The sequence below is a fragment of the Bombus bifarius genome, unplaced genomic scaffold, assembly GCF_011952205.1.
Source record: "Bombus bifarius isolate JDL3187 unplaced genomic scaffold, Bbif_JDL3187 scf7180000010123_frag, whole genome shotgun sequence".
In the NCBI taxonomy this organism is placed as follows: domain Eukaryota; kingdom Metazoa; phylum Arthropoda; class Insecta; order Hymenoptera; family Apidae; genus Bombus; species Bombus bifarius.
The window spans coordinates 1-21,837 of NW_022885525.1; the positions used below are offsets into that span (position 1 = coordinate 1).

Consider the following 21,837-nt stretch of genomic DNA (forward strand, 5'->3'; position numbering starts at 1 on the left):
AATATGTCGGAGACGAAAGGACGCCGGGGCCCCTCCTAACCTCCTAACATTGTAATCTAGAGTCTACTATAGCCGTAATGAAACAATCGCAGTTATCCAAGCCGATGGTAACTGTTCGGGATTAGTGACGGTGAGCTTTGGCTCGGGGCGACAGCCTGCCGCCCAACGTAGCCACGGTTAACGGGACGGGCGCTCCGTCTAACAAAGGTGCGGACCGGTGTTATGACCCTCATTAAAGGGGCAATAATAAATTAGAATCGCACTTTCCTCCAACTCTGTTGTCATTGTATATTCTCAGAAGCATTCTCGGACTTTCCATAATTAAGAAGGTTTCGCATACCTGATGCACAATACGTCTGTCCTTTCAACCGTGTTTCATACACCAAACAAATGAACAACTGCTTAGGCTTTACCAGCCTGTTAATTAGGGGGCCCCCTTAAAAGTCTTAACCCACCCAATGGTGGCAAACATGAAGCGAAATGGCGTCTATATAAGCTCGACAACTAGCTCGGAGATCACATTCCCAATTCGACTATCGAACAGAACGGTTGAAAGTTCTTGACGCTTCGAAGTTCTTGACGTTTGAAAATTCTCGACGTTCGAAAGTTCTTCGTGTTTGGAAGCGCTTCGCGATTGAAAGCGTCCTTATACATCTTCACCACACTTGGAGCAGTAAGTATTTTATTTCCTTCAAATCGTTTCTTCCACTGATTTTTCAAACAATTTGTTTGAAATTATTTATTTTATTTCTTTATTTATTATTTATTTATTTTTTATTTATCTATCTTAATTTTATTTTTCCAGATTCTTCTTCGCATTTGGAAGTACTTCGAGTTCGAAAGTTCTTCACGTTTGGAAGCGCTTCGCGATTGAAAGCGTCCTTATACATCTTCACCACACTTGGAGCAGTAAGTATTTTATTTCCTTCAAATCGTTTCTTCCACTGATATTTCAAGCAATTTGTTTGAAATTATTTATTTTATTTCTTTATTTATTATTTATTTATTTTTTATTTATCTATCTTAATTTTATTTTTCCAGATTCTTCTTCGCATTTGGAAGTACTTCGAGCTCGAAAGTTCTTCACGTTTGGAAGCGCTTCGCGATTGCAAGCGTCCTTATACATCTTCACCACACTTGGAGCAGTAAGTATTTTATTTCCTTCAAATCGTTTCTTCCACTGATTTTTCAAACAATTTGTTTGAAATTATTCATTTTATTTCTTTATTTATTATTTATTTATTTTTTATTTACCTATCTTAATTTTATTTTTCCAGATTCTTCTTCGCATTTGGAAGTACTTCGAGTTCGAAAGTTCTTCACGTTTGGAAGCGCTTCGCGATTGAAAGCGTCCTTATACATCTTCACCACACTTGGAGCAGTAAGTATTTTATTTCCTTCAAATCGTTTCTTCCACTGATTTTTCAAACAATTTGTTTGAAATTATTCATTTTATTTCTTTATTTATTATTTATTTATTTTTTATTTACCTATCTTAATTTTATTTTTCCAGATTCTTCTTCGCATTTGGAAGTACTTCGAGTTCGAAAGTTCTTCACGTTTGGAAGCGCTTCGCGATTGAAAGCGTCCTTATACATCTTCACCACACTTGGAGCAGTAAGTATTTTATTTCCTTCAAATCGTTTCTTCCACTGATTTTTCAAACAATTTGTTTGAAATTATTTATTTTATTTCTTTATTTATTATTTATTTATTTTTTATTTACCTATCTTAATTTTATTTTTCCAGATCGTGCCTTATAACAAAACGATGGGAGAGTGCCCGCTTGGTTACAATAGCTTGCACATCAGAACACAATCTCGAGACAGTTTACCACCGAATTACGTTATGGTGAGCTTTATTTGCCCATGTGGTGAATTCATCTCGGAATTTGGCCTGCATCGCTACCTTTTATACCATCTGACGGGAAGGACGGGACGAAGATCAGGCAGCCCAGCAGCACGTCCATATCTCCAGTTGCTCACCAGGTTGCAAGCAGAAGCAATTCTGGGGCGTCGCAGGAATACGAATGAAGATGAACAAGAAAAAGAAGAAGGAGAAGAAGAAGTAGAATACTCTCCTGATCGCTAAACTAATTAGACTTGGGAACTACTTTATATGGGAACTACTACCCACTTTACTTGGGAACTGTAAATAGATGTTGTGTATAACAGGCTCATCACACATAAGTTGTATTGTACATTATAGTAAATAAATTTTATACTTCTACTTAAAAGATAGATTCTAAATTTTTCTTTATCCCTTCTATCCCTTCAATTCCAATTTATCATATAATAGATTATAACTTCTGTCCAGTTTGTTAAAATTTCTTTAACAACTTCTGCGCTTCCTGTTTAGCATCTCGATCATCTTCGTTCTTTGCAGGATAATCAAGGGCCATTTTTAAATATTTCGTAGCTAGCTCTTTTTGATTTAATTTTAAGTGGCTTTTTCCCAACATTACTAAATTTTGACTATAGAAATTGGGATCAATTTCCTCTGCAGTTTCAAAATATTTTAGAGCTTCCTCGAATGATGAAGATGGCGGTTCTCCAAATATTACAGATGCAATTTTTCTTTGATACCATGTTAAATCAGCAACTTGATAGCACCAAGTACCAAGCATGTACATAAGTGTTGGTTCTTTTGGATTTAGTTCCATTGCTCTCTGCGACATTAAACATATTCGATACAATTGCTTGACATTGTGTCAGGGAATGAAATATTTATAAGTATATATATATATATATATATATATATACATATTAATATATTATAATGAAATATACCAGCATATGTTTCTTAATATTATATGACTCTTTTATTTGTGCTTTTACTCCTTCATAAAGAGTCTTAGAATTAAGAAGAATCGATGCCCATTTGTGTGCAGCCCAATTATCCTCTTTTATCTCAAGTGCTTCAAGTATTAAATCATAAGCTTCGAAAATTAATTTCTTTCCATCCACTTCACTCACAATTTTAGACAATTGATACATTGCTCTACACAAACGCCATATAATTTCAATATCACCGCTATCCTATAAAAATATTCAATTTTATTATCTACATTTATAAGTGATATACATAATGTCATTACTTTATAATTTATTAGAAGGTCATGTATTTCCTGGTATTGTTCTTGCTCGTATAATGCATCGGCTTTTGCTATTAGAACTTCTTTTGTAGTTATGATTGCTTCGTTGTCACCTCTCTTTTTTGTAAGACCCCAAATACCCATAGCAGTGAACGACTATATGGTACATAATTTTGTTGTTAACATGTACTGATTGCTGCTCTAATAATGAAAACTAATTGAATAACTTTGTATAATATATTAAAATTTATAGATCTGTGGCGGCACGGGCCACGGAACTTTTCAACGGCTCCGGATGCAAAGCGCGACGCCGCCAAAGCGCAACACCGACGTGCCCAATGTACCATCGATATCTTCACACTCTCTCCGCCGAATTCTCGGAAGAGCATACACGTGCCAGCACTGGCGGCACATCTAATGAATGCACGCTAGTGGGGAATATCGATGGGCTACGAAGGGAAGAATCTGCGCGATCCGAAACAAAAGCAGAGTCAGTCTGTCTTACGCCATTAAATGTGTAACTCCTCGATACTATTTGCATAGCAAAGCGTCGAATGATCTCTCGGTGTCTATCGTTTTTTGTTAGTTGTTACCAGTTGTCTGTTAAGTGTAATTGTTAATTGTTAATTGTTAACTCTGATTGTTGATTAGTTCTAAATAAACTATTGTTCGTTAAAAACACCAAGAGTAGTTCCTTACGCACCTATCACCATACCACCTCAGATGATTAATATTAACATTACACTTACAATTTGCAAGCGGTCAGATTATCAAGTTAAAGCTAATATCGACTAAAATTAGAAAATTTCTCTGGTTGCAACGAAGTTTAAAAATCTTATGCAATAATAGAAAAGTAATAAAAAATAAAATCGTGCTTAGATATAATTCCAAACCTTTGAAATGTGTGGATTGAAATGTTCTATGAATAAGCGTTCTTTGTAATACTTTTATATCTCTGATAACGAATAACGCTCTCCGTAACGACATATTAAATTATAGTATTTACAGAAAAAAATAAAAAATTTGTACAATATACAACGTGTTCAGATTTGACTAATTATGACAGATGTAATTCTGACAGCAAAATTAGAAAATTCCACGTCAGATGAGAATCGAATAAAGTACACAAACATTAACAGCATTGACAGATTCGATACTGAAAACTCGATATTTTCAATTCGATTTATCGTAAAGATGTTGTGTGCGCGCGTGTGTGTGTGTCTTCATCTATTTTCTGCTACTGTCTGATACGATCAAATACGATCAATTATATAAAATATGTCGGAGAGAACATTAGAATTAGGGTTAGGGGCGTGAAACGAATCTTCGTTTGGGTTACACGTTGTCGTTATGCAATAGAGAAGACATTGACTAGTGCAAATACGATTATTATAGAGCCGGACAAGTAACCGTGGTAGTTAGGCACTCGAGAAACTAATGACAATGATCCTAGGTTCAATAACGAATCCGCGGTCGACGGGATGATAGATGAACGTACTCACAAAATCTAAGTCGGATGCGTGATATTCACTGGTCGTAAAGGGTTACTCCTTTCATCAGTGAGATCGCGAACGAGAATGCCTTTCCCGTCCCGATGATGCCACAGAGGAAAACTATAATGGGTTGTGTCTAAGGATACGAGATCATCGGATTCGTCGAGAAAAGCCTTCGTTCAGGAAGTAAGGGAAATTGACGTTGCTGCTAATTGGTCAATCTCCATATCGGTGGTTAGAAAAAGATGCCAGCCGCCTTCGAGGGAAAGTTGCTAGTGGGAGACGCCGCTCGTTGAAAAATATGTCTCCCCTATCTTCCCGTAGTTGGGACAAAGACTGTCTGTCTGTTCGAAGGACTTTAGTTAACTAAACCTTAAGATTTATAACGGGCCCTCGGGCTAGCCGAACATGTACTGCGGAGACGCATCGACATCTGGCAATCATCTTACTCGAAGAATAGGGTCTGCGTGTGGCGAGCCACGGGACAGAAACCGTTGAAATGTTTACTGTCGCGTGTCGCCACGAATATTTCCTTTAAGGAGAGCTATAGAATTACTCCATACCTTTGCTAGGCAAAGCGTTCATCCCGTGACCGCGGCTACGTTCGGCGACTGACTGTCGCCTCGAGCCCAAGCTCATTATCACAACTCTCGAACAATTACAATCGGATTGAATAACTACAATTGTTCAATTACAGATTCCGGTGTTCTTTCATCTCCGACAAATATAAAGTATAGAATTTTGTATTTGCGATAAATACATTACACGTTTCTGAGTATTAAATTTCGCTCTTTATTTTGAATCATCCAATATCCATGACTTGACATGTATTCGAAACAGAATCCGAATTAATTATGATGAATTATGATTAATTATGATTAAAATAATATAAATTAACAATGACAATAAACTAAGAAAAATTATAATATATAGAAATGGACTATTGCATTTTAATCAATATTATCAAAATCTATTGTATATTTGTTTCATGATTGAATTGTTACAAATTCAGTTATGCCGTTTACATTGTATATTACTTGAAGGAAAAAACAAATCGTACAATGTTTTACTAAATTATTGATAATTAATGCTATTGATTATTTCTAAAAAATTGCCGTTAATTATTGGTGCAGTTTTATTTATTTAGAAAAATGTTTGCGGCTGTTTCAAAACCTTATAAAATTAATCATCATTTTTTTAGACACGCCGTGACATAGTAGTAGAAAGTAGCAATAAATATGTTTATTGTAGACCATGTGATCTAGCATCTCAAAAAAGTATTAGGGATTTTGCAGAGCAATTTAAGAAAGGTATATACCATATCCTATGTTAGAGTATGAAATGAAATGAAATAACATAGCTTTGTTATATGTATAAAGTGTTCATCTATTTTTGAATACTAAATTGGGAAGAAATTCTTCCTGAACTTATTATATCTAAATCAATAGGTCTATAGCATAATTTGTATTATCTGTTTCCATTGTAGAACACAAGAAAAGAAAGCTTCACATTCTTATAAATAATGCAGGAGTAATGAGATGTCCTAAGATGTATACCCAAGAAGGAATTGAATTGCAATTTGGTGTGAATCATATAGGACACTTTTTACTAACAAATTTATTGTTAGACACTTTAAAAGATTCTGCACCATCAAGGATTGTAAATGTTTCAAGTAGTGCACACAAGCGTGGCAAAATTAAATTCGACGATTTGAATAATGAGAAAACCTATGAGCCTGGCGAAGCATATGCACAGAGCAAATTAGCTAATATTCTATTTACAAAGGAATTGGCAAATAAATTGAAAGGTTTTGTCATTTTAACAGAAAATAAAATTTATTTTTGAATAAATAATACAATCGATAAAGCATTATTTTTTATGTCATATAGGAACTGGTGTTACAGTGAATGCCGTCCATCCTGGTATAGTACGAACAGAAATAACGCGATATATGGGAATTTATCAAAACTTTTTAGGTAGATTGGCTGTAGATACTCTTTATTAAAACCAATAGTACATTAAAGTATGACATTCGAAGAATATTGTATAAAATTTTCACGGAGAAATATTAAAAAATACGGCAATGGCAGTAATTATTCGGACGTGTCTCGGAAAAAAGTAGAATTGCTCATAACTTGGTGCTGGATCATCTGAAATCAAAAACTCAAAGTTCATTCGTTAGGTAACAGTTTTCCCCAGGTAACGCTGGGAGGGTTTTTCGAAATTTCAATTTTTCACTTTTTTGGAACACTTTGAAGGGAAAATTAGCCGCAAATTTTTCAACAAATTTTCGCAAAATCGGCTAATGACAATAAATCATTCTTTCAAGCAGAAGGAAAACGGGAACTATTAATGCTTTTGAATTATATAGCTACCTCTTGTCCTCTCCCTGAACCTACCTAGAAGGAGTTTACCACTCGTCATCGTAACCCTCCGCCAAATACCAACAATAAGAAGCTGTCCCTTGATGATAAAATATATTCAAAGCCAACGATATTTACAATATAATCATCGGAATAGCTCAAGCGACCGACAACTATATCGATCAAATATTTCTCTGCTGTACTTACTATATACTTAATACGACGACTGTGTAATTAATGCATAAGAAATAATAAGGCGATGGTAGATGTATCGTTCAATGTTTCAATATGTCGGAGACGAAAGGACGCCGGGGCCCCTCCTAACCTCCTAACATTGTAATCTAGAGTCTACTATAGCCGTAATGAAACAATCGCAGTTATCCAAGCCGATGGTAACTGTTCGGGATTAGTGACGGTGAGCTTTGGCTCGGGGCGACAGCCTGCCGCCCAACGTAGCCACGGTTAACGGGGCGGGCGCTCCGTCTAACAAAGGTGCGGACCGGTGTTATGACCCTCATTAAAGGGGCAATAATAAATTAGAATCGCACTTTCCTCCAACTCTGTTGTCATTGTATATTCTCAGAAGCATTCTCGGACTTTCCATAATTAAGAAGGTTTCGCATACCTGATGCACAATACGTCTGTCCTTTCAACCGTGTTTCATACACCAAACAAATGAACAACTGCTTAGGCTTTACCAGCCTGTTAATTAGGGGGCCCCCTTAAAAGTCTTAACCCACCCAATGGTGGCAAACATGAAGCGAAATGGCGTCTATATAAGCTCGACAACTAGCTCGGAGATCACATTCCCAATTCGACTATCGAACAGAACGGTTGAAAGTTCTTGACGCTTCGAAGTTCTTGACGTTTGAAAATTCTCGACGTTCGAAAGTTCTTCGTGTTTGGAAGCGCTTCGCGATTGAAAGCGTCCTTATACATCTTCACCACACTTGGAGCAGTAAGTATTTTATTTCCTTCAAATCGTTTCTTCCACTGATTTTTCAAACAATTTGTTTGAAATTATTTATTTTATTTCTTTATTTATTATTTATTTATTTTTTATTTATCTATCTTAATTTTATTTTTCCAGATTCTTCTTCGCATTTGGAAGTACTTCGAGTTCGAAAGTTCTTCACGTTTGGAAGCGCTTCGCGATTGAAAGCGTCCTTATACATCTTCACCACACTTGGAGCAGTAAGTATTTTATTTCCTTCAAATCGTTTCTTCCACTGATATTTCAAACAATTTGTTTGAAATTATTTATTTTATTTCTTTATTTATTATTTATTTATTTTTTATTTATCTATCTTAATTTTATTTTTCCAGATTCTTCTTCGCATTTGGAAGTACTTCGAGCTCGAAAGTTCTTCACGTTTGGAAGCGCTTCGCGATTGAAAGCGTCCTTATACATCTTCACCACACTTGGAGCAGTAAGTATTTTATTTCCTTCAAATCGTTTCTTCCACTGATTTTTCAAACAATTTGTTTGAAATTATTCATTTTATTTCTTTATTTATTATTTATTTATTTTTTATTTACCTATCTTAATTTTATTTTTCCAGATTCTTCTTCGCATTTGGAAGTACTTCGAGTTCGAAAGTTCTTCACGTTTGGAAGCGCTTCGCGATTGAAAGCGTCCTTATACATCTTCACCACACTTGGAGCAGTAAGTATTTTATTTCCTTCAAATCGTTTCTTCCACTGATTTTTCAAACAATTTGTTTGAAATTATTCATTTTATTTCTTTATTTATTATTTATTTATTTTTTATTTACCTATCTTAATTTTATTTTTCTAGATCGTGCCTTATAACAAAACGATGGGAGAGTGCCCGCTTGGTTACAATAGCTTGCACATCAGAACACAATCTCGAGACAGTTTACCACCGAATTACGTTATGGTGAGCTTTATTTGCCCATGTGGTGAATTCATCTCGGAATTTGGCCTGCATCGCTACCTTTTATACCATCTGACGGGAAGGACGGGACGAAGATCAGGCAGCCCAGCAGCACGTCCATATCTCCAGTTGCTCACCAGGTTGCAAGCAGAAGCAATTCTGGGGCGTCGCAGGAATACGAATGAAGATGAACAAGAAAAAGAAGAAGGAGAAGAAGAAGTAGAATACTCTCCTGATCGCTAAACTAATTAGACTTGGGAACTACTTTATATGGGAACTACTACCCACTTTACTTGGGAACTGTAAATAGATGTTGTGTATAACAGGCTCATCACACATAAGTTGTATTGTACATTATAGTAAATAAATTTTATACTTCTACTTAAAAGATAGATTCTAAATTTTTCTTTATCCCTTCTATCCCTTCAATTCCAATTTATCATATAATAGATTATAACTTCTGTCCAGTTTGTTAAAATTTCTTTAACAACTTCTGCGCTTCCTGTTTAGCATCTCGATCATCTTCGTTCTTTGCAGGATAATCAAGGGCCATTTTTAAATATTTCGTAGCTAGCTCTTTTTGATTTAATTTTAAGTGGCTTTTTCCCAACATTACTAAATTTTGACTATAGAAATTGGGATCAATTTCCTCTGCAGTTTCAAAATATTTTAGAGCTTCCTCGAATGATGAAGATGGCGGTTCTCCAAATATTACAGATGCAATTTTTCTTTGATACCATGTTAAATCAGCAACTTGATAGCACCAAGTACCAAGCATGTACATAAGTGTTGGTTCTTTTGGATTTAGTTCCATTGCTCTCTGCGACATTAAACATATTCGATACAATTGCTTGACATTGTGTCAGGGAATGAAATATTTATAAGTATATATATATATATATATATATATATATATACATATTAATATATTATAATGAAATATACCAGCATATGTTTCTTAATATTATATGACTCTTTTATTTGTGCTTTTACTCCTTCATAAAGAGTCTTAGAATTAAGAAGAATCGATGCCCATTTGTGTGCAGCCCAATTATCCTCTTTTATCTCAAGTGCTTCAAGTATTAAATCATAAGCTTCGAAAATTAATTTCTTTCCATCCACTTCACTCACAATTTTAGACAATTGATACATTGCTCTACACAAACGCCATATAATTTCAATATCACCGCTATCCTATAAAAATATTCAATTTTATTATCTACATTTATAAGTGATATACATAATGTCATTACTTTATAATTTATTAGAAGGTCATGTATTTCCTGGTATTGTTCTTGCTCGTATAATGCATCGGCTTTTGCTATTAGAACTTCTTTTGTAGTTATGATTGCTTCGTTGTCACCTCTCTCTTTTGTAAGACCCCAAATACCCATAGCAGTGAACGACTATATGGTACATAATTTTGTTGTTAACATGTACTGATTGCTGCTCTAATAATGAAAACTAATTGAATAACTTTGTATAATATATTAAAATTTATAGATCTGTGGCGGCACGGGCCACGGAACTTTTCAACGGCTCCGGATGCAAAGCGCGACGCCGCCAAAGCGCAACACCGACGTGCCCAATGTACCATCGATATCTTCACACTCTCTCCGCCGAATTCTCGGAAGAGCATACACGTGCCAGCACTGGCGGCACATCTAATGAATGCACGCTAGTGGGGAATATCGATGGGCTACGAAGGGAAGAATCTGCGCGATCCGAAACAAAAGCAGAGTCAGTCTGTCTTACGCCATTAAATGTGTAACTCCTCGATACTATTTGCATAGCAAAGCGTCGAATGATCTCTCGGTGTCTATCGTTTTTTGTTAGTTGTTACCAGTTGTCTGTTAAGTGTAATTGTTAATTGTTAATTGTTAACTCTGATTGTTGATTAGTTCTAAATAAACTATTGTTCGTTAAAAACACCAAGAGTAGTTCCTTACGCACCTATCACCATACCACCTCAGATGATTAATATTAACATTACACTTACAATTTGCAAGCGGTCAGATTATCAAGTTAAAGCTAATATCGACTAAAATTAGAAAATTTCTCTGGTTGCAACGAAGTTTAAAAATCTTATGCAATAATAGAAAAGTAATAAAAAATAAAATCGTGCTTAGATATAATTCCAAACCTTTGAAATGTGTGGATTGAAATGTTCTATGAATAAGCGTTCTTTGTAATACTTTTATATCTCTGATAACGAATAACGCTCTCCGTAACGACATATTAAATTATAGTATTTACAGAAAAAAATAAAAAATTTGTACAATATACAACGTGTTCAGATTTGACTAATTATGACAGATGTAATTCTGACAGCAAAATTAGAAAATTCCACGTCAGATGAGAATCGAATAAAGTACACAAACATTAACAGCATTGACAGATTCGATACTGAAAACTCGATATTTTCAATTCGATTTATCGTAAAGATGTTGTGTGCGCGCGTGTGTGTGTGTCTTCATCTATTTTCTGCTACTGTCTGATACGATCAAATACGATCAATTATATAAAATATGTCGGAGAGAACATTAGAATTAGGGTTAGGGGCGTGAAACGAATCTTCGTTTGGGTTACACGTTGTCGTTATGCAATAGAGAAGACATTGACTAGTGCAAATACGATTATTATAGAGCCGGACAAGTAACCGTGGTAGTTAGGCACTCGAGAAACTAATGACAATGATCCTAGGTTCAATAACGAATCCGCGGTCGACGGGATGATAGATGAACGTACTCACAAAATCTAAGTCGGATGCGTGATATTCACTGGTCGTAAAGGGTTACTCCTTTCATCAGTGAGATCGCGAACGAGAATGCCTTTCCCGTCCCGATGATGCCACAGAGGAAAACTATAATGGGTTGTGTCTAAGGATACGAGATCATCGGATTCGTCGAGAAAAGCCTTCGTTCAGGAAGTAAGGGAAATTGACGTTGCTGCTAATTGGTCAATCTCCATATCGGTGGTTAGAAAAAGATGCCAGCCGCCTTCGAGGGAAAGTTGCTAGTGGGAGACGCCGCTCGTTGAAAAATATGTCTCCCCTATCTTCCCGTAGTTGGGACAAAGACTGTCTGTCTGTTCGAAGGACTTTAGTTAACTAAACCTTAAGATTTATAACGGGCCCTCGGGCTAGCCGAACATGTACTGCGGAGACGCATCGACATCTGGCAATCATCTTACTCGAAGAATAGGGTCTGCGTGTGGCGAGCCACGGGACAGAAACCGTTGGAATGTTTACTGTCGCGTGTCGCCACGAATATTTCCTTTAAGGAGAGCTATAGAATTACTCCATACCTTTGCTAGGCAAAGCGTTCATCCCGTGACCGCGGCTACGTTCGGCGACTGACTGTCGCCTCGAGCCCAAGCTCATTATCACAACTCTCGAACAATTACAATCGGATTGAATAACTACAATTGTTCAATTACAGATTCCGGTGTTCTTTCATCTCCGACAAATATAAAGTATAGAATTTTGTATTTGCGATAAATACATTACACGTTTCTGAGTATTAAATTTCGCTCTTTATTTTGAATCATCCAATATCCATGACTTGACATGTATTCGAAACAGAATCCGAATTAATTATGATGAATTATGATTAATTATGATTAAAATAATATAAATTAACAATGACAATAAACTAAGAAAAATTATAATATATAGAAATGGACTATTGCATTTTAATCAATATTATCAAAATCTATTGTATATTTGTTTCATGATTGAATTGTTACAAATTCAGTTATGCCGTTTACATTGTATATTACTTGAAGGAAAAAACAAATCGTACAATGTTTTACTAAATTATTGATAATTAATGCTATTGATTATTTCTAAAAAATTGCCGTTAATTATTGGTGCAGTTTTATTTATTTAGAAAAATGTTTGCGGCTGTTTCAAAACCTTATAAAATTAATCATCATTTTTTTAGACACGCCGTGACATAGTAGTAGAAAGTAGCAATAAATATGTTTATTGTAGACCATGTGATCTAGCATCTCAAAAAAGTATTAGGGATTTTGCAGAGCAATTTAAGAAAGGTATATACCATATCCTATGTTAGAGTATGAAATGAAATGAAATAACATAGCTTTGTTATATGTATAAAGTGTTCATCTATTTTTGAATACTAAATTGGGAAGAAATTCTTCCTGAACTTATTATATCTAAATCAATAGGTCTATAGCATAATTTGTATTATCTGTTTCCATTGTAGAACACAAGAAAAGAAAGCTTCACATTCTTATAAATAATGCAGGAGTAATGAGATGTCCTAAGATGTATACCCAAGAAGGAATTGAATTGCAATTTGGTGTGAATCATATAGGACACTTTTTACTAACAAATTTATTGTTAGACACTTTAAAAGATTCTGCACCATCAAGGATTGTAAATGTTTCAAGTAGTGCACACAAGCGTGGCAAAATTAAATTCGACGATTTGAATAATGAGAAAACCTATGAGCCTGGCGAAGCATATGCACAGAGCAAATTAGCTAATATTCTATTTACAAAGGAATTGGCAAATAAATTGAAAGGTTTTGTCATTTTAACAGAAAATAAAATTTATTTTTGAATAAATAATACAATCGATAAAGCATTATTTTTTATGTCATATAGGAACTGGTGTTACAGTGAATGCCGTCCATCCTGGTATAGTACGAACAGAAATAACGCGATATATGGGAATTTATCAAAACTTTTTAGGTAGATTGGCTGTAGATACTCTTTATTAAAACCAATAGTACATTAAAGTATGACATTCGAAGAATATTGTATAAAATTTTCACGGAGAAATATTAAAAAATACGGCAATGGCAGTAATTATTCGGACGTGTCTCGGAAAAAAGTAGAATTGCTCATAACTTGGTGCTGGATCATCTGAAATCAAAAACTCAAAGTTCATTCGTTAGGTAACAGTTTTCCCCAGGTAACGCTGGGAGGGTTTTTCGAAATTTCAATTTTTCACTTTTTTGGAACACTTTGAAGGGAAAATTAGCCGCAAATTTTTCAACAAATTTTCGCAAAATCGGCTAATGACAATAAATCATTCTTTCAAGCAGAAGGAAAACGGGAACTATTAATGCTTTTGAATTATATAGCTACCTCTTGTCCTCTCCCTGAACCTACCTAGAAGGAGTTTACCACTCGTCATCGTAACCCTCCGCCAAATACCAACAATAAGAAGCTGTCCCTTGATGATAAAATATATTCAAAGCCAACGATATTTACAATATAATCATCGGAATAGCTCAAGCGACCGACAACTATATCGATCAAATATTTCTCTGCTGTACTTACTATATACTTAATACGACGACTGTGTAATTAATGCATAAGAAATAATAAGGCGATGGTAGATGTATCGTTCAATGTTTCAATATGTCGGAGACGAAAGGACGCCGGGGCCCCTCCTAACCTCCTAACATTGTAATCTAGAGTCTACTATAGCCGTAATGAAACAATCGCAGTTATCCAAGCCGATGGTAACTGTTCGGGATTAGTGACGGTGAGCTTTGGCTCGGGGCGACAGCCTGCCGCCCAACGTAGCCACGGTTAACGGGGCGGGCGCTCCGTCTAACAAAGGTGCGGACCGGTGTTATGACCCTCATTAAAGGGGCAATAATAAATTAGAATCGCACTTTCCTCCAACTCTGTTGTCATTGTATATTCTCAGAAGCATTCTCGGACTTTCCATAATTAAGAAGGTTTCGCATACCTGATGCACAATACGTCTGTCCTTTCAACCGTGTTTCATACACCAAACAAATGAACAACTGCTTAGGCTTTACCAGCCTGTTAATTAGGGGGCCCCCTTAAAAGTCTTAACCCACCCAATGGTGGCAAACATGAAGCGAAATGGCGTCTATATAAGCTCGACAACTAGCTCGGAGATCACATTCCCAATTCGACTATCGAACAGAACGGTTGAAAGTTCTTGACGCTTCGAAGTTCTTGACGTTTGAAAATTCTCGACGTTCGAAAGTTCTTCGTGTTTGGAAGCGCTTCGCGATTGAAAGCGTCCTTATACATCTTCACCACACTTGGAGCAGTAAGTATTTTATTTCCTTCAAATCGTTTCTTCCACTGATTTTTCAAACAATTTGTTTGAAATTATTTATTCTATTTCTTTATTTATTATTTATTTATTTTTTATTTATCTATCTTAATTTTATTTTTCCAGATTCTTCTTCGCATTTGGAAGTACTTCGAGTTCGAAAGTTCTTCACGTTTGGAAGCGCTTCGCGATTGAAAGCGTCCTTATACATCTTCACCACACTTGGAGCAGTAAGTATTTTATTTCCTTCAAATCGTTTCTTCCACTGATATTTCAAACAATTTGTTTGAAATTATTTATTTTATTTCTTTATTTATTATTTATTTATTTTTTATTTATCTATCTTAATTTTATTTTTCCAGATTCTTCTTCGCATTTGGAAGTACTTCGAGCTCGAAAGTTCTTCACGTTTGGAAGCGCTTCGCGATTGAAAGCGTCCTTATACATCTTCACCACACTTGGAGCAGTAAGTATTTTATTTCCTTCAAATCGTTTCTTCCACTGATTTTTCAAACAATTTGTTTGAAATTATTCATTTTATTTCTTTATTTATTATTTATTTATTTTTTATTTACCTATCTTAATTTTATTTTTCCAGATCGTGCCTTATAACAAAACGATGGGAGAGTGCCCGCTTGGTTACAATAGCTTGCACATCAGAACACAATCTCGAGACAGTTTACCACCGAATTACGTTATGGTGAGCTTTATTTGCCCATGTGGTGAATTCATCTCGGAATTTGGCCTGCATCGCTACCTTTTATACCATCTGACGGGAAGGACGGGACGAAGATCAGGCAGCCCAGCAGCACGTCCATATCTCCAGTTGCTCACCAGGTTGCAAGCAGAAGCAATTCTGGGGCGTCGCAGGAATACGAATGAAGATGAACAAGAAAAAGAAGAAGGAGAAGAAGAAGTAGAATACTCTCCTGATCGCTAAACTAATTAGACTTGGGAACTACTTTATATGGGAACTACTACCCACTTTATTTGGGAACTGTAAATAGATGTTGTGTATAACAGGCTCATCACACATAAGTTGTATTGTACATTATAGTAAATAAATTTTATACTTCTACTTAAAAGATAGATTCTAAATTTTTCTTTATCCCTTCTATCCCTTCAATTCCAATTTATCATATAATAGATTATAACTTCTGTCCAGTTTGTTAAAATTTCTTTAACAACTTCTGCGCTTCCTGTTTAGCATCTCGATCATCTTCGTTCTTTGCAGGATAATCAAGGGCCATTTTTAAATATTTCGTAGCTAGCTCTTTTTGATTTAATTTTAAGTGGCTTTTTCCCAACATTAATAAATTTTGACTATAGAAATTGGGATCAATTTCCTCTGCAGTTTCAAAATATTTTAGAGCTTCCTCGAATGATGAAGATGGCGGTTCTCCAAATATTACAGATGCAATTTTTCTTTGATACCATGTTAAATCAGCAACTTGATAGCACCAAGTACCAAGCATGTACATAAGTGTTGGTTCTTTTGGATTTAGTTCCATTGCTCTCTGCGACATTAAACATATTCGATACAATTGCTTGACATTGTGTCAGGGAATGAAATATTTATAAGTATATATATATATATATATATATATATATATACATATTAATATATTATAATGAAATATACCAGCATATGTTTCTTAATATTATATGACTCTTTTATTTGTGCTTTTACTCCTTCATAAAGAGTCTTAGAATTAAGAAGAATCGATGCCCATTTGTGTGCAGCCCAATTATCCTCTTTTATCTCAAGTGCTTCAAGTATTAAATCATAAGCTTCGAAAATTAATTTCTTTCCATCCACTTCACTCACAATTTTAGACAATTGATACATTGCTCTACACAAACGCCATATAATTTCAATATCACCGCTATCCTATAAAAATATTCAATTTTATTATCTACATTTATAAGTGATATACATAATGTCATTACTTTATAATTTATTAGAAGGTCATGTATTTCCTGGTATTGTTCTTGCTCGTATAATGCATCGGCTTTTGCTATTAGAACTTCTTTTGTAGTTATGATTGCTTCGTTGTCACCTCTCTCTTTTGTAAGACCCCAAATACCCATAGCAGTGAACGACTATATGGTACATAATTTTGTTGTTAACATGTACTGATTGCTGCTCTAATAATGAAAACTAATTGAATAACTTTGTATAATATATTAAAATTTATAGATCTGTGGCGGCACGGGCCACGGAACTTTTCAACGGCTCCGGATGCAAAGCGCGACGCCGCCAAAGCGCAACACCGACGGGCCCAATGTACCATCGATATCTTCACACTCTCTCCGCCGAATTCTCGGAAGAGCATACACGTGCCAGCACTGGCGGCACATCTAATGAATGCACGCTAGTGGGGAATATCGATGGGCTACGAAGGGAAGAATCTGCGCGATCCGAAACAAAAGCAGAGTCAGTCTGTCTTACGCCATTAAATGTGTAACTCCTCGATACTATTTGCATAGCAAAGCGTCGAATGATCTCTCGGTGTCTATCGTTTTTTGTTAGTTGTTACCAGTTGTCTGTTAAGTGTAATTGTTAATTGTTAATTGTTAACTCTGATTGTTGATTAGTTCTAAATAAACTATTGTTCGTTAAAAACACCAAGAGTAGTTCCTTACGCACCTATCACCATACCACCTCAGATGATTAATATTAACATTACACTTACAATTTGCAAGCGGTCAGATTATCAAGTTAAAGCTAATATCGACTAAAATTAGAAAATTTCTCTGGTTGCAACGAAGTTTAAAAATCTTATGCAATAATAGAAAAGTAATAAAAAATAAAATCGTGCTTAGATATAATTCCAAACCTTTGAAATGTGTGGATTGAAATGTTCTATGAATAAGCGTTCTTTGTAATACTTTTATATCTCTGATAACGAATAACGCTCTCCGTAACGACATATTAAATTATAGTATTTACAGAAAAAAAGAAAAAATTTGTACAATATACAACGTGTTCAGATTTGATTAATTATGACAGATGTAATTCTGACAGCAAAATTAGAAAATTCCACGTCAGATGAGAATCGAATAAAGTACAAAAACATTAACAGCATTGACAGATTCGATACTGAAAACTCGATATTTTCAATTCGATTTATCGTAAAGATGTTGTGTGCGCGCGTGTGTGTGTGTCTTCATCTATTTTCTGCTACTGTCTGATACGATCAAATACGATCAATTATATAAAATATGTCGGAGAGAACATTAGAATTAGGGTTAGGGGCGTGAAACGAATCTTCGTTTGGGTTACACGTTGTCGTTATGCAATAGAGAAGACATTGACTAGTGCAAATACGATTATTATAGAGCCGGACAAGTAACCGTGGTAGTTAGACACTCGAGAAACTAATGACAATGATCCTAGGTTCAATAACGAATCCGCGGTCGACGGGATGATAGATGAACGTACTCACAAAATCTAAGTCGGATGCGTGATATTCACTGGTCGTAAAGGGTTACTCCTTTCATCAGTGAGATCGCGAACGAGAATGCCTTTCCCGTCCCGATGATGCCACAGAGGAAAACTATAATGGGTTGTGTCTAAGGATACGAGATCATCGGATTCGTCGAGAAAAGCCTTCGTTCAGGAAGTAAGGGAAATTGACGTTGCTGCTAATTGGTCAATCTCCATATCGGTGGTTAGAAAAAGATGCCAGCCGCCTTCGAGGGAAAGTTGCTAGTGGGAGACGCCGCTCGTTGAAAAATATGTCTCCCCTATCTTCCCGTAGTTGGGACAAAGACTGTTTGTCTGTTTGAAGGACTTTATTTAACTAAACCTTAAGATTTATAACGGGCCCTCGGGCTAGCCGAACATGTACTGCGGAGACGCATCGACATCTGGCAATCATCTTACTCGAATAATAGGGTCTGCGTGTGGCGAGCCACGGGACAGAAACCGTTGGAATGTTTACTGTCGCGTGTCGCCACGAATATTTCCTTTAAGGAGAGCTATAGAATTACTCCATACCTTTGCTAGGCAAAGCGTTCATCCCGTGACCGCGGCCACGTTCGGCGACTGACTGTCGCCTCGAGCCCAAGCTCATTATCACAACTCTCGAACAATTACAATCGGATTGAATAACTACAATTGTTCAATTACAGATTCCGGTGTTCTTTCATCTCCGACAAATATAAAGTATAGAATTTTGTATTTGCGATAAATACATTACACGTTTCTGAGTATTAAATTTCGCTCTTTATTTTGAATCATCCAATATCCATGACTTGACATGTATTCGAAACAGAATCCGAATTAATTATGATGAATTATGATTAATTATGATTAAAATAATATAAATTAACAATGACAATAAACTAAGAAAAATTATAATATATAGAAATGGACTATTGCATTTTAATCAATATTATCAAAATCTATTGTATATTTGTTTCATGATTGAATTGTTACAAATTCAGTTATGCCGTTTACATTGTATATTACTTGAAGGAAAAAACAAATCGTACAATGTTTTACTAAATTATTGATAATTAATGCTATTGATTATTTCTAAAAAATTGCCGTTAATTATTGGTGCAGTTTTATTTATTTAGAAAAATGTTTGCGGCTGTTTCAAAACCTTATAAAATTAATCATCATTTTTTTAGACACGCCGTGACATAGTAGTAGAAAGTAGCAATAAATATGTTTATTGTAGACCATGTGATCTAGCATCTCAAAAAAGTATTAGGGATTTTGCAGAGCAATTTAAGAAAGGTATATACCATATCCTATGTTAGAGTATGAAATGAAATGAAATAACATAGCTTTGTTATATGTATAAAGTGTTCATCTATTTTTGAATACTAAATTGGGAAGAAATTCTTCCTGAACTTATTATATCTAAATCAATAGGTCTATAGCATAATTTGTATTATCTGTTTCCATTGTAGAACACAAGAAAAGAAAGCTTCACATTCTTATAAATAATGCAGGAGTAATGAGATGTCCTAAGATGTATACCCAAGAAGGAATTGAATTGCAATTTGGTGTGAATCATATAGGACACTTTTTACTAACAAATTTATTGTTAGACACTTTAAAAGATTCTGCACCATCAAGGATTGTAAATGTTTCAAGTAGTGCACACAAGCGTGGCAAAATTAAATTCGACGATTTGAATAATGAGAAAACCTATGAGCCTGGCGAAGCATATGCACAGAGCAAATTAGCTAATATTCTATTTACAAAGGAATTGGCAAATAAATTGAAAGGTTTTGTCATTTTAACAGAAAATAAAATTTATTTTTGAATAAATAATACAATCGATAAAGCATTATTTTTTATGTCATATAGGAACTGGTGTTACAGTGAATGCCGTCCATCCTGGTATAGTACGAACAGAAATAACGCGATATATGGGAATTTATCAAAACTTTTTAGGTAGATTGGCTGTAGATACTCTTTATTAAAACCAATAGTACATTAAAGTATGACATTCGAAGAATATTGTATAAAATTTTCACGGAGAAATATTAAAAAATACGGCAATGGCAGTAATTATTCGGACGTGTCTCGGAAAAAAGTAGAATTGCTCATAACTTGGTGCTGGATCATCTGAAATCAAAAACTCAAAGTTCATTCGTTAGGTAACAGTTTTCCCCAGGTAACGCTGGGAGGGTTTTTCGAAATTTCAATTTTTCACTTTTTTGGAACACTTTGAAGGGAAAATTAGCCGCAAATTTTTCAACAAATTTTCGCAAAATCGGCTAATGACAATAAATCATTCTTTCAAGCAGAAGGAAAACGGGAACTATTAATGCTTTTGAATTATATAGCTACCTCTTGTCCTCTCCCTGAACCTACCTAGAAGGAGTTTACCACTCGTCATCGTAACCCTCCGCCAAATACCAACAATAAGAAGCTGTCCCTTGATGATAAAATATATTCAAAGCCAACGATATTTACAATATAATCATCGGAATAGCTCAAGCGACCGACAACTATATCGATCAAATATTTCTCTGCTGTACTTACTATATACTTAATACGACGACTGTGTAATTAATGCATAAGAAATAATAAGGCGATGGTAGATGTATCGTTCAATGTTTCAATATGTCGGAGACGAAAGGACGCCGGGGCCCCTCCTAACCTCCTAACATTGTAATCTAGAGTCTACTATAGCCGTAATGAAACAATCGCAGTTATCCAAGCCGATGGTAACTGTTCGGGATTAGTGACGGTGAGCTTTGGCTCGGGGCGACAGCCTGCCGCCCAACGTAGCCACGGTTAACGGGGCGGGCGCTCCGTCTAACAAAGGTGCGGACCGGTGTTATGACCCTCATTAAAGGGGCAATAATAAATTAGAATCGCACTTTCCTCCAACTCTGTTGTCATTGTATATTCTCAGAAGCATTCTCGGACTTTCCATAATTAAGAAGGTTTCGCATACCTGATGCACAATACGTCTGTCCTTTCAACCGTGTTTCATACACCAAACAAATGAACAACTGCTTAGGCTTTACCAGCCTGTTAATTAGGGGGCCCCCTTAAAAGTCTTAACCCACCCAATGGTGGCAAACATGAAGCGAAATGGCGTCTATATAAGCTCGACAACTAGCTCGGAGATCACATTCCCAATTCGACTATCGAACAGAACGGTTGAAAGTTCTTGACGCTTCGAAGTTCTTGACGTTTGAAAATTCTCGACGTTCGAAAGTTCTTCGTGTTTGGAAGCGCTTCGCGATTGAAAGAGTCCTTATACATCTTCACCACACTTGGAGCAGTAAGTATTTTATTTCCTTCAAATCGTTTCTTCCACTGATTTTTCAAACAATTTGTTTGAATTTATTTATTTTATTTCTTTATTTATTATTTATTTATTTTTTATTTATCTATCTTAATTTTATTTTTCCAGATTCTTCTTCGCATTTGGAAGTACTTC

At 35.4% G+C, this 21,837-nt stretch overlaps 6 protein-coding genes across 6 annotated transcripts; 3 read left to right on the forward strand and 3 right to left on the reverse strand.

Moving 5' to 3' along the window:
- Positions 1–2,168: 2,168 nt before the first annotated feature.
- Positions 2,169–3,964, reverse strand: LOC117216076 (regulator of microtubule dynamics protein 1-like). Its single transcript, XM_033462599.1, has 4 exons — positions 3,844–3,964; positions 3,098–3,295; positions 2,790–3,038; positions 2,169–2,668 (listed from the first exon to the last, which is right to left on the reverse strand). Exons 2-4 carry the CDS (start codon positions 3,236–3,238, stop codon positions 2,321–2,323), a joined length of 738 nt encoding a protein of 245 aa, XP_033318490.1. The 5' UTR covers positions 3,239–3,295; positions 3,844–3,964; the 3' UTR covers positions 2,169–2,320.
- Positions 3,965–4,153: 189 nt separating this feature from the next.
- LOC117216079 (retinol dehydrogenase 13-like) lies at positions 4,154–6,607 on the forward strand. Its single transcript, XM_033462603.1, has 4 exons — positions 4,154–4,162; positions 5,789–5,897; positions 6,074–6,394; positions 6,477–6,607. Exons 1-4 carry the CDS (start codon positions 4,154–4,156, stop codon positions 6,590–6,592), a joined length of 555 nt encoding a protein of 184 aa, XP_033318494.1. The 3' UTR covers positions 6,593–6,607.
- A 2,560-nt stretch (positions 6,608–9,167) lies between these two features.
- LOC117216078 (regulator of microtubule dynamics protein 1-like) lies at positions 9,168–10,969 on the reverse strand. Its single transcript, XM_033462601.1, has 4 exons — positions 10,847–10,969; positions 10,101–10,298; positions 9,793–10,041; positions 9,168–9,667 (listed from the first exon to the last, which is right to left on the reverse strand). The coding sequence occupies exons 2-4, from the start codon at positions 10,239–10,241 to the stop codon at positions 9,320–9,322; spliced, it is 738 nt and encodes a 245-aa protein (XP_033318492.1). The 5' UTR covers positions 10,242–10,298; positions 10,847–10,969; the 3' UTR covers positions 9,168–9,319.
- A 187-nt stretch (positions 10,970–11,156) lies between these two features.
- LOC117216080 (retinol dehydrogenase 13-like) lies at positions 11,157–13,610 on the forward strand. The gene is made up of 4 exons (XM_033462604.1): positions 11,157–11,165; positions 12,792–12,900; positions 13,077–13,397; positions 13,480–13,610. Exons 1-4 carry the CDS (start codon positions 11,157–11,159, stop codon positions 13,593–13,595), a joined length of 555 nt encoding a protein of 184 aa, XP_033318495.1. The 3' UTR covers positions 13,596–13,610.
- A 2,324-nt stretch (positions 13,611–15,934) lies between these two features.
- Positions 15,935–17,741, reverse strand: LOC117216077 (regulator of microtubule dynamics protein 1-like). Its single transcript, XM_033462600.1, has 4 exons — positions 17,614–17,741; positions 16,868–17,065; positions 16,560–16,808; positions 15,935–16,434 (listed from the first exon to the last, which is right to left on the reverse strand). Exons 2-4 carry the CDS (start codon positions 17,006–17,008, stop codon positions 16,087–16,089), a joined length of 738 nt encoding a protein of 245 aa, XP_033318491.1. The 5' UTR covers positions 17,009–17,065; positions 17,614–17,741; the 3' UTR covers positions 15,935–16,086.
- Positions 17,742–17,923: 182 nt separating this feature from the next.
- LOC117216081 (retinol dehydrogenase 13-like) lies at positions 17,924–20,377 on the forward strand. The gene is made up of 4 exons (XM_033462605.1): positions 17,924–17,932; positions 19,559–19,667; positions 19,844–20,164; positions 20,247–20,377. The coding sequence occupies exons 1-4, from the start codon at positions 17,924–17,926 to the stop codon at positions 20,360–20,362; spliced, it is 555 nt and encodes a 184-aa protein (XP_033318496.1). The 3' UTR covers positions 20,363–20,377.
- Positions 20,378–21,837: the final 1,460 nt, after the last annotated feature.